This window comes from Pseudorasbora parva, chromosome 12, assembly GCF_024679245.1.
Source record: "Pseudorasbora parva isolate DD20220531a chromosome 12, ASM2467924v1, whole genome shotgun sequence".
In the NCBI taxonomy this organism is placed as follows: Eukaryota; Metazoa; Chordata; class Actinopteri; order Cypriniformes; family Gobionidae; genus Pseudorasbora; species Pseudorasbora parva.
Window position 1 is genome coordinate 25674130 of NC_090183.1, and position 13506 is coordinate 25687635.

A 13506-nucleotide genomic window follows, 5' to 3' on the forward strand; every position below is an offset into this window, starting at 1 on the left:
AGTTTTTCCCATACGTAATACTCAGGGAACCGAGGTTACGAAAGTAACCGAATACATTTTCTCTGTCCTAAAACGGCCTGGTGATTTCCTTGATTGTGCCAGCGGTTCCCGTGTTGTGATTCGACAGCAGCTTAGCGCTGTTGTCCGGAAAGGTCACGCCTCTTACCATAACGGGGAGATGCACGCGCTCAATGTGTGCTCTTCTCCACGTGGGAGAGCAACAAGACCACTCCTCCTTTTTTTGCGAATTCTTGTGGGCGGAGGGTTAGTCAACGTTCTAGTGATGTCACTACAGAAGGAAGTGCAGGGGTGTAGTCCAAACTGGCCGTTCGCTTTAGGCTTTGAAAGGGAACTTCTGTTAAATAAAATATCTCGCTTGGCATTGAACTTTGAGCTTTATAATTTTACAGGTATTATTTATGCTCTAACAGCAACATTTCACACTAACTAAAGTTTGAAAGATGGGATCGTGAAGAACAGTACCTTTAACCAACACTATATTGCCAAAAGTTTTGGCATGTCTGCCTTTACATGCACATGAACTTTAATGACATCCCATTCTTAATCCGTAGGGTTTAATATGGAGTTGGCCCACCATTTTCAGCTATAACAGCTTCAGCTCTATTGGAAGGCTTTCCACAGAATTTTTACATTTTTTTATACTGTTGTCTGAGGTAAACTAATGACGTTTGTGTGGTTTTTACATTCAAAAAACATGATAACTAATAATTAATAGGCTATTTTCTACACTGGTTTGGAGGCGTTTATTCGTGGAAGTAAATGTCTACAGCTAGGATTGGATAAGATTTGCATATTTAATGAGCTTCAGCTCCCCTGTCAGTTCACATGATGGAGGGATTGTTTTGAAAGCAGCAACCAGAATTATTCTTCTCTCACAGGGCTCACAAAACATCTTTATCAAACAAACATAATGATTTATTTCTCATCCACCCGTGATTGATTGGAAAATTATTTCTGTATTACTTGGCATGCATGATCGGTGGATATAAGCGTGAAATGCATGCGCGCACACACACACACACACACACACACACACACACACACACACACACACACACACACGTGTGCACGCCCAGATCAATAAAGGAATGTTATTTTACTATTTGAGAATTACCACCCTGCCGACAGGCTTACATTTTGGTAGCCCGTCAGGAAAACACATAGCCCTGGGACTACTATATAAAGACATTTTATTCACATAAGTTTGTTGCACCATTCCTGTCGGATCCAATATAGAAGGCACAACATTGTGTCTGCAAATCCAACACAACCTGAGACTTGTTAACAAATGTTTCCACAATAAAATGAAGTGAACACGCGTACGTCTTCCCCATGTGAGCTGGAACTTCATTAAAAATAAATGTTTATATTATCATTTATTAAGTATCACACATTCCTAATATTAGGATCTGAAGGAAGCGACTGTGTTCTTCCACAACCAGGAAAAGTGCAATATCTTGCTATCTTCTTCGGTATGTTTATTGCTGCTGGCTAGCGCGATCCAAATAGCTTTATGAGTCATGGCGGGGCTACTAAATTAGACGTGCTTATTATTCTATAGGTGTGTTTCATTCTGCCATGACGATAGCACACTATCGTTTTCTGGGCCTGGTGTCTATAAAAGCTTTTCTTTGACGAACAAGGAAGTTTTCAGTTCTGAAAATTACAGGATATTCTTATATTACCATGACCTTGTATATATCAAAAGCTCAAGGGAAGGTTGATTTCTCAATGAATACCCCCTTTAAGAGTTCTTTTCACTGGAACTATGGGGCCAAGCCCAACCCCTGAAAAACACACCACAATCCCCCCTACACCAAATTATGGTTATTTAATAGTTAATTAATATTATGCTTGGCACAATGCGGTCAGGCAAATACCATTCTCCTGGCCACCACCAAAACGGAGACTCGTCCATTCGATTGCCAGACAGAGAAGCGTGCATCTGACTCTTTGCATTGCACTTGGTGATGTAATGCTTGGACATAGCTACTCGGCCATGGAAACCCATTCCATGAAGCTCTCTACACACTGTTCTAAAGCTAATCTGAAGGCCAAACTAAGTTTGGAGGTCTGTAACTATTGCAGAAAGTTGGCAACTTATGTGCACTGTGTGCCTTAGCATGCGCTGACCCTGCTCTGTTTTTACGTGGCCTACCACTTCGCGGCTGTTGCTGTTCCCAATTGCTTCCATTTTGTTATAATAAAACTAACAGTGGACGGTGGAATATTTAGCACTGAGGAAATTTCACAAATGGACTGCACAGGTGGCAACCAATCACAGTACCACACTTAAATTCACTGAGCTCCTGAGAGCGACCCATTGCTTCACAATTGTTTGTAGAAGCAGTCTGCATGACTAGGTGCATGATTTTATACACCTGTGGCCATGGAAGTGATAGGAACAGCATAATTCAATGATTTTGGAGGGGTGTCCCAATACTTTCGTCAATATAGTGTATATGATTAATTAATAGGATCAATACATTAAAAAAATTCAGTAAAACTTAAATGTTTAATATTTAATTGGCATCTACAACATTTGACACATTAACTCTGACAGTCCTAGAGAAGACATTTCATATAAATTTGTTTTCCTCCCCAAATTTCCCACCATAACCGCACATTTTAAAACCTTTAGAATGAATTATTAATGTTTGTAAGAGAAACTTAGGCATTCTGAAAACAACATGGTCTCACAGACAGTTAAGTTTATTTGAAATGCTTTGAGACAATTTATACAAAAAAAAAAAATAATAATTGGATAAAGGAACCAAAACATAAGGGAAGAACAAATATAAAAGGAAAGCTGGCAGCTTTTACAGTGTAAAATACAGACATTGTTTAAATGATCCGAACACTGCTGAAACCAGGGTGGGATAAATGATTCATGAAGGCACTATTGAGTGTACAACTAATGTTGGTTTAAACCTTCCTTCTTTCATGTCTTCTGCTAGAACACACTATAATATTTGGGACTTCTGAGAGTGTAGTAGTCTTTTTAGACCACATTACCTTAAACCAACACTGCACTACAAGATGATACCAGTAGTTACGACTCAAGGAACTGGTTCAGGAATAATCAGGCCCCATAGAGTAGCAGGTAGAAACAGGATCATGGAAATCATGGTCTTCAATTCAAAGCAGTCTCTGTACTTGAAAGTCTTGGAGGTCATTCCATTATTTTAGAGTCTCCAGGAGTTGTGATGGAGGGGAAATGAGCAATAGAAAAGCAAGCAAGCACCAGTGGAATTCTCAAAAAGAAGTCTATTTCCTAAATAACTAATTTTAAACTCTACAGCTTTGAATTTCTTACAACCATTTGGTCCAATTACATAAAATATACATGTAAATACAATTTGTACAGATATGAAATCTGTTTTACGACTTTCTAACCTCTGGCTACAATACCTTTACTAAAGTCTGTAAACACTGTTCATGGCATTCTATTAAAAATCAATATACACAATGCAAGAAAGTGTTAAGAATTCACAAAACCACAGTTAGTAGTAAAATAAGGAGGTGCTCCTAATGTACCAAATGTCTGGTACAAAAAGTACCCTTTTGACCCTGTTCAAAATTCATATTTCACAACAATGACTGATGGCCAAAAAGCTTTTGTCATTTTCTTTTGGAAGGCATGATGAATTATGTGAACATTTTATGTTTGTGTCACAAGTGTTTTCACTGCTGTTAAAGTCCATAAAAAGATACCGGGCTCAAACTGGCTTGATACCGAGTGTCGTGGTCTCTTTCTTTCTCTCTCTCTTAAAACAAAAAACAAAACATAAAAACACGGTCTAAAACTCTCAACCCCTCTAGTCTAGGACCACCAGGCATTTGTGTCCACATTCTAGATGTCCTCTTCTTCTTTTCCCAGTGAAAGTGACAGAACAGTACATGAACAGGCCAAACTTGGACCATGCTAATGTATACTCTAGTTTACTTTTGGATAGATTTTCTCATAAAAGAAGTTCTGAGCCAGCAGGTAAAGCTCTCCATCTTTTTCCCTGACGCTGTGAGCGCGCACAAACTGAAACTGTTCCAGTGCAAACTCGTAGAACTCGTTCTCCATCTTCCATATGTTGGACTGCTGCAGCTTTGAGATGGACTCTTTAGTGGGAGGCTTCTTCTCGCTTGTTTTCCTCAAGTGAGACTTCTTACCTGCAGTTGAAGTCAGAGACATAATAAAAAGCAGGTAATTTTAACATAATTAAAAATTAATTCAGTGCTGAAACACATGAGGGGCCTTTTAATAGATAATATATTGAATTTTAACTTTATATGTTAAAGCCACAATATGTAATTTTAAAGCGCTTATTCAAAACAAAGGCATAGCTTGATGTTGGTGACGCCTTGATTTTTGCAGAGCTTTTATTATGCTGCAGGCGACCTCTTCTTCTTCTTCCATTCATTTATGTGAGGTAATATAGTGCTGTTTTATTTTATATTAGATACATTATTTAATTGTATCGAAAGTTGTGTTACAATGTTACTTTGTGCGTTCATTCGGCGGCTACTATGAGACACTTGTTTCACAATTAAGTTAAGCTATATTGATATTAGGCATAGTAACATTATAGTCACAGTAAATTTAAGAAAACACAAAACTGTGTTGCGCTATATAACAATGCTTAATTTTCTGTCGATGAATGTACCTAAAACAATTGCTCACCTGTCGAATTGTCTAAACACATAATATATAAAAGCGTCTTTGTTGTTTCCATGGTTTCTACAAAATAAAACCGGAAATTGATGATGACTGACGATGTACAGACATGGTCTGTGTCCTGGTAAAAATAGCTTATTTCTCAGGATTTAAACATTCTTGGAAACATTTGGGATAATGCAGGTACACAAGTTAACAAAATATATAACATTGTTCGAGTGGTTTGTGGATATTTTGATCCAAAATTCTTAAATATCTTTAAATATGAGCTCAAAAAGCATAATTACAATGTGACACATGTTAAAGTGATTTTGATGTTAAGCAATTTCACATTTCTTTATGTTCATTTCCTAACAAATTCGGGGAGCTTTTTAGTGCCGGTGCAGTATATATTATATACAGTGAGGAAAATAAGTATTTGAACACCCTGCTATTTTGCAAGTTCTCCCACTTGGAAATCACGGAGGGGTCTGAAATTGTCATCATAGGTGCATGTCCACTGTGCGAGATATAATCTAGAAAAAAACATCCAGAAATCAAAATATATGTTTGTTTGTTTTTTTACTATTTATTTGTATGATACAGCTGCAAACAAGTATTTGAACACCTGTCTATCAGCTAGTCTGCCTTTAAAGTGCTATCGCCAGACCCGGAGATCGGCTGAATGGATTCAAAAACGGTAAAACTCAACTGTTAAACTGGATTTGGAAAATGAGCATATTTTCAAAAAGGATTAAGCATGACTGTTTTACCATTTTTTAATCCATTCAGCCGATCTCCGGGTCTGGCGATAGCACTTTTAGCATAGCTTAGCATACATCATTGAATCTGATTAGACCATAAGCATCTCGCTCCAAAAAATGAGCAAAGAGTTTCGATATTTTTCCTATTTAAATCTTTTACTTACTGCTGAAATTTATTACAAAAACTGAAAAATGTTATGTTTGTTTTCATTTGTATCCATTTTAATTGGTTATCTGTGTGGATCAACCTACTTATCTTCTGTATGTTAATGTATGTGTATGTTTACGCAAAGTCAAGATATCATGTTGCTCAGAAGAATCATTCGTCCATTGTTAAGGTACTTTTTTCATGGACTTTATAAATGTGTCATGAATTTGAATGTATGGCTGTTCCTCTCAGAAAGCTATTGTATTCACCTTTTTTGTTACACAGAAAAAAAGTCAGGTTTGGAATGGAAACGTTGATGTAGATGTAGTAGATAAGAGGCAGAATTGTTATTTTTGGTTGACCTATTCCTGTAATCTTTAGATGAGGACCAAGTACCTGTGCGGTAGAGCTCAGATGCTCCTCTGAAAAAACGTGGCAGCGCTGCCTCGAGCATCATGATGAAATCCTCCAGCTCCTCAGTCACTCCCACGAGCAGATACTCATTCACCAAATTATACTTAGCCTGCTCGAGAGCCCACCTGCTGCCAACATTCCTGCACACAGACACACAAGATCATTTCCAGCTCCTACATAGTTTCGAGAACAAATCGGTTAAGGGTAACTTAATCAATTTATCTAATGAGAAAGAGCATTAAATGAAGAGCAGAGTAACAAGCTGCAGACTGCTCATATTACCCACCAGCACTCAGAGTAATGGCCACAGAAGAACGGGATCTGTAACCAAAGCTTCTCAGGAGTGCAATCAGAACCTCCTGACGACACACACTCATCAAACGTCTGAAAAGCAGTCACACACACTGCATCTCAGCATTCATATGGTGAGAACATGAAATGTTACTTTTCATAATGTAGGCATTTTGATAAGTCAAAATTTTGATAAGTCAAAAAAACGAAAGTCCTCCAATACAATACCTTTTTGTCACCCTGCTTTCTCCTTCTGAGACCTGGCCGATAATCGTCTCCAAATCGGAGAAAATAATAGTAAGACACCAATCTCTCAATGGGGTCCCGTACGATGTTGATGTAAACTGGCTTCCCTTTGATCCCAAACCTATTTTGGAAAAAAAGATATAATAAATATAATATTTGGTCACTTTATACTTTACTTGGTGGCTTTAACTACTATGTACTCAAATTTAAATGTGTGTGTAATGCACAATGCACTTAGTGTACAGTACATACATGTTTTTACATGTACATCTGCAATTAATTTATTTAATAATATCTATAATCATACTGCTGACTTTTCCCTTACCCCTTGCGAAGGCTAAGGGCACACATATATAGGCTATATATTTACTTTGAATTGTTATTGTTTGACTTCTTGTTATTGTTTCCCCTCTTTATTTCCATATATTGTATTTATTTATTTGGTAGTGCATTTTCATTTAGTTGGTTTTGTAAGATTGTTTTTGTTTTATTATTTTGTTTTGTTATAATCATATAACCAAATGGATGTACTAGGGATGTGCACATTTGAGATCCAAAAAGGAGACAGCGCCAATTCATTACTAGACTGCACGCTAGAGAATGAATTTATACCACTAGACAAAGGTATGAGTTTAATATATTTATTTAATTGTGTTTGATTTGTTTCTTACCCGTGGTTTCGCCGAAGGCCCATTACTGCTAGCCTAGAAATCTAGACGCACCCTAGCGGCAGCAAATTTAATCTGCCTGCGAGTGTCGTCTAGCAACTCTCAATACCCTTCTGAGCTGTAAACGCCAAACTCTGGTCAGGCCAATCACATGTATAGAGTCGGTGGGCGGGGCTTAACATACTGCCGAGTTGCGTTTTCGTGCTGCCTACAAGTAAACACAGAAAATGGCGAACGGCAGGGGTCTTTCGAATCAGCTTTGACCGACGACTCTGGAAGACTTGGAGTTAAGCTTTTCTCTGAGAAAAGAACAAAGAACGGCACTGAAGTCATTCTTAAAAAGGGAAGATGTGTTCTGAGTTTTGCCGACCGGATACAGCGAAAGTTTAATCTGTCAACGAGCTCTGCTTCACCTTCATTGCTCTGGTTGGTTGTAGCGCTATCCAATCGCGTACACAACGTGCAGAGGGAGTCTGAAAGACAACCGTTTATCCCGTCCCTCAGATTGAGCCCTGTCTATGGTGAGTTTCCAGACCAAAAATCTTGATGTGGGTCTGGCTTGTCAGGCTACATGACTACAGCACTGAGCGAAGATCGGACTAAACGGATGTGTCATTTCTGGAAACACTGTATTATTATTTTTGGGGAATTTTGGGAAATGTAGAGTTTGGCTTAACATATGTGTTTGGATCATTTGAATGGATATATTTTTGTGTATAATACCTTGTGTATACTTATTTTTATTATTGCTTTATGGTGAATGTTTTCATATGTTTCTGGAGTTTATTTGAGTGTTTTGTGAGAACCCTTTGGGTAATGCAATGGTTTGGTATAATTTCTTAAAAAGGAGTTTGGTTTTGATGGCCAGGAAGTTCTGGTGAGGGATCCGGGTCAAAGAAAATCTGAGACATGCAGTTATTTATTAATTTTTTTGTGACCTTTGCATCTTTCTTTTTTTCTTTAATAAATCAATATTTTGTTTACTTTATGAATGCCTCTTCGGAAGAACCCAACACCCCTTAACCTAACCATACAATCAAACCCACCGCTAACCTACCCATATGCCACCTCAATAGCACAAAGTGTTTTGCAATACAATATGAACATATAGGTGCAATGTACTTATTTTTAGATGTAAGTACATGATAGTTAAAGCCACTTAAAGGCTTTAACCTTTTATTAAAATATCCAAAAACCACTAGGGCAATGTAATGCAATATTTTGATGGCGTGCTTAAATTATCCCAAATGTTTCCAAGAATGTTAAAATCTAGAGAAATAAGCAATTTTAACCAGTGTGTCACCTATCAATGATACAGATAAACCCTAGATTTATTTTGTAGAAACCATGGAAACACCACATAAATATAGCTTAATCGCTTTATATAGCTTTAATTATGTGTTTTTTCAGCCACGAGCATGCCATCACTTCTGCTGGGTGAGGTCAAATATGGCGTATCTCGCGCATATCGTACACCATATCGTGTACATTTGACCTCACCCAGCGGAAGTGATCGCACGCTCACAGCTGTTGTACATAGTGTTATATTTGAGGTAAAAAAATTATATAAATACTGTACAGTTTCTCACACAAACCAATCGTTTAGTGTCTTAAGACATCAATACGTCAGCATAAGCCACAGGGTTTAATACAGATTCGTTTAATACAGATTTTTAATCTCATAGCTCTCATACTCGAAAATGTTCCTATTGACATGCATTATACAGTGCACAGTGGCAACGGTTGGAGTAAAAAATCTTAAATTTCTTAAATATTTTAAGGTGTTTCTTTTGCTTTAATGACAACGCCATAGATGTGTGCTCAATAAATACAATTTTACAATAATAATAATAATTAAATGTGGTTTCAGCAAATAAACTCCACAAATATGTGCAAAATAAAATAAAAATGACTTAAAACATGTAATGTGGTTTCAGACTTCAAATCTTTAAAGACAAAACAAACTCATGTTCCAACCTGCAGATTTTCTTAACTACTTGATATATATTCCTTTTCCTTTCACGACAGCAGTACATAAGCTCCACACATTTGTGCAAAATAGATATAAAGGTCACACTTTAGATTAGGATCCAATTCTCACGACGACTTCTGCCTCAATTAACTCCTAATTACTGCTTATTAATAGTTAGTAAGGAAGTTAAGTTAAGGTATTGGTAAGATTTAGGGATGTAGAATATAGTCATGCAGAACAAGGCATTAATGTGTGTTTTATAAGTACTAAACAGCCAATATATTAGTAATATGCATTCTAATAAGCAACTAGTTAATAGTGAAAACTGGACCGCACAAAATAAAATATTCAGTGAGGTTTCAGACTTCAAACCATAGAAAAGCATGTTCCAAAGTAAGGCTTCCACTTTTAACCACTAGAGTGCAGAAGCACCTAAATGTATCAGTCAAGTATGTAGCTGGTCTGAAGGATGTCTCTTTTTCAGGAACAGACAACAATGAATTTACTATTTGGTAAGGCAATTGCTTACAGTGATTGTTGTGACGGTTTATTAATACAGCAAAAACTCACTTTGTGAAGTCCAAGTAGGCGACATGGCCGTGGTAGAAACCTGGTTTCATTTCTCGCCAGGACGTCACGTTCCTTACAAACCTCATCTGAAAGCACAAGATAACACATTCAATCTATCCCTGTGCACAGTTTATAAACCACTACATTTATTTTAATGCATGTGTGATATGCCTCCATCATTCAAGCATCAACGATATCCAAATCTCAAATAACAATCTGGCGCTGACGCACTGCATCTGTCACAGGCTGCTAAACAAACCACTACTTAATACAAACCCGACACAAACACATTTCAGCAATGTTTTCTCCAAACATCCTCCCCATAGTCCCACAGCTGAACTCTCCTGGGAGGGGAAAGGTTCTACCACCTGCACCGTCGACAGGCTTTGTTGAAAGCTAGGCTGGATATTACCTTGGTAGAATTGCCCACAAATAACACCTTCCTTCCCTATGCTCCAAAGCATTTTATTTTGCGGATAGCAGTGACGTGAATACAAATGCAAACATATGCTCGTGATCGCAATCCGACACAGCCGCACGCCGAGTTGAATAATGTTGACACGTGTGAGGTCAAAATGAAGCAGGAATGCTTCATGTTGAAGGCAACACCTTCAACCTGCAAATAAAACAGCTGCATTTGTCAAAACCTGAGATTGATTTCCGTTAGCTGACAACACATTCCTCTGTGTAACAATAAATATGATGAATAGAGAATTGTATTTCTTTGCTGCTGTCAACAAAATCTGCGCTTCGTTCTTTTCCCCTCACCCCCTTGTTCTTTCTTTTTATCTCTCGGTTCAGCTTGTTCAACGCTGCTTGTCAAACAAAGGCACAGCAGCAATGTGGATATTGACAGTAGGCTATGAATAATGGAGGTGGAGCCAGAGATGAGAGACGGCTTGTTATAGGCAGTGTGCGACAGAAACACAGGGCCGCTGCACAGACTTCACTTGACCTGTCAGAGTGAGAATTAAGAAAAAGACCACCACAATCACTCTCGGTCCAAACTGCACAGTAGGTTTCTTGTGAGTGTCAGTAAAATGTGTCTAACAGCTGGCATATTCACAGACGTTGTCTGGCTATTTAATTATTATCTTGTGTAAGCATATTTAAAAGTTAATGGCATTTTTTTACAACTCTGATACACTTTTACAAATATTTTACTACTTTTTTAAATATTTATTGTTAACTGACAAAATGTAAACCTATAATATCTAAATTTAGGTTAAACCTAATCACTACTTCAATGTTGGAGGTCTGCAAGATTTGTTTTAAAGAAATGAATACTTTTGATGCATTAAATTGATCAAAAGTGAATGCAAAGACTTTTTCATTGTTGTAGGAAAAAAATGATAGTAATATAAATATGCTGTTCTTTTGAACTTTCTTTCATAAAAAAAAAAGAAAATCACAATTTCCACAAAAACTTTACACAGCGCAAATGTTTTAAAAACTGACAAGAAACGTTTATTGAGCACAAACTCAGCACAGAATGAATTCTGAAGGATCATGTGACACTGATGCGCTGTTTACACTAATGTGTTTCTATTACCCTTTAAATTGCACAAATTGAAGTTGCGAATTTAAAATACGGCCAATGGAAACGCGTCAGTTTTGCAAAAACTCCCGTATATTGCTAAAAAGTTTGAACACTCGCATGAGGGTGATTTTCGGGCAATTCGAAAAAGGAAATTTTCGCAGAATAGCAATGGAAACAGTTTTTCGCATTTACAGGTCACCTGGTGTAAGTAAAAAACGATCATTCTTTAAAGATGAAACGGTATGTTTGACAGAAGACAAGAAGTTGTAAATGACAAACGACAGAATTACAGGAATACTGGATTCTAAACGACAATGCCACACATTATCATTAAGACCTTGAAGCAGATATGAGGTAACCTAGAAATCTAGACGCACCCTAGCGGCAGCAAATCTAATCTGTCCGCGAGTGTTGTCTAGCAACTCTCAATACCCTTCTGAGCTGTAAACGGCAAACTTTTGTCGGGCCAATCACATCGTGTATAGAGTCGGTGGGCGGGGCCATAATGACGACGGCCAAGTTGCGTTTGCGTACTTCTAGTAAACACAGAAACTGGCTAACGGCAGTCTTTCGAGTCAGCTTTGACCGCGACTCTGGAAAACTTGGAGTTAACCTTTTCTCTGAGAAAAGAACGGCACCGAAATTCTTAAAAAGGGAAGATATTTTCGGAGTTTTGCCGACTGGATACGGCGAATGTTTAATCTTTCAACGAGCTCTGTTTCACCTTCGTTGCTCTAGTTGGTGGTAGCACTATCCTATCACGTGCAGAGGGAGTTTGAAAGACAACCGTTTATCCCACCCCTTGGATTGAGCCCTGTCAATGGTGAGTTTCCAAACCAAATTTGTCAGGCTAGATATGAGGGAGAAAACCCCACAAACACCCCATACGGTGCAGGCTGGCCGCTCCTAAGTATAAGGGGCTTTCCTTGCTTGAATAACACGCCTATGCCTTCGATTTAAAATAATGGCTAGTGCGCTGGCTGGGATATAAGGAAACCTACCAGCACACGTTAGCATAATTTTTTGAATGACTTATCGCGCAAGAGAGAAAAAAACCTTTAAGTCGCACAACATCGGTAAATGGAAATGCCTTTTTTTCGCAATAGTTTTTTTTATCAACATTTTATTGGCTGCCCACATTACGCTACTGATAAACGACAACAGACCAGAGCCGTCTCTCTCAACGGCTCTGTACAGACCATCCTCGACGACCATGTAAACAATAACATGGAGACGGAGCAGCAAGCGTTGCTGACTTTGTTATCCTTTTTAACAGCCATTTTGCAGTTAAACAGCATTGTATAATACTGCAGCTGCCTACATGTGCAAGAAGCTATTATTAGAGCAATTGGCAACTGTTTACACTTGAACGCACATGCCCAGTGTGCATAAATGATCATGTGACATGCGTTTTTGGTCATGTAGTCTAGATGGAGATGAATGCAGTGAATGTTGAACAATAGTAATCTGGGGCCATCTGCGATCTTAGACACGTAAGGGGTTGAAACGCCATGCTACACCGAAAAAACACTAGTGTAAACAGTGTCTGAAGACTGGAGTAATGGGTGCTAAAAATTCAGCTTTGAGACCACAGGAATAGATCAATTTTTAAAATATATTAAAAATAGAAAAGCAGTTATTTTAAATTGTGTTATGTCACAAAGTCCTGACTAGAGCTTTCATTTCCATTGTGATAAATAAACTGCAATATCTCAATGACATTTAGGGAGATCTCGCACATAGTACATTTTAAATCAACAAAACCCAGTTATGGACTTAAAAAATGTGACTCAACTGAAACATAAAAAGGATATTGGTTCCTTTTTAGAGGGGTCTGTTGATTGTGGTGTTCACACACTATATGGAAAAAAGCATTGAGACACACTAACTACTGAATTCAGGCATTTCAATCAGACCCATTGCCACATCATGTGTATAACATCAAGCACATAGCCATGCAGTCTGCATTACAAACATTTGTAGTAAAAAAATTAATGGGTTGGTCTACAAAGGGTCAGTGATTACAAGCATGATACTATGAAAGCCACCTTTGCAATAAGTGAGTTCATAAAATTTCATCCCTGTTCGATATTCCATGATCGAATTGAAATGGTATTATTGAAAAGTGGAAGCATTTAGGAACAGCGTCAACTTCCAAGTGGAAGTTAAAGTCCATGCAAAGTCACAGAGTGGGGTCACCGAGTGCTGAGCTGCATGGTGCATA

The 13506-nt window shown here is 37.9% G+C and overlaps 1 protein-coding gene across 1 annotated transcript in view; it reads right to left on the reverse strand.

Annotated features, from left to right (window-relative positions):
• Positions 1-2715: 2715 nt before the first annotated feature.
• Positions 2716-13506, reverse strand: part of hs2st1b (heparan sulfate 2-O-sulfotransferase 1b) — a 123397-nt gene continuing 112606 nt past the window's right edge. The window contains exons 3-7 of the mRNA XM_067459564.1: positions 9743-9828; positions 6515-6653; positions 6282-6379; positions 5978-6135; positions 2716-4185 (exon numbers count right to left, since the gene is read on the reverse strand). Of these exons, the coding sequence (XP_067315665.1) occupies positions 3959-4185; positions 5978-6135; positions 6282-6379; positions 6515-6653; positions 9743-9828 (708 nt within the window). The 3' untranslated portion in view covers positions 2716-3958. The remainder of the gene's footprint in view (positions 4186-5977; positions 6136-6281; positions 6380-6514; positions 6654-9742; positions 9829-13506) is intronic.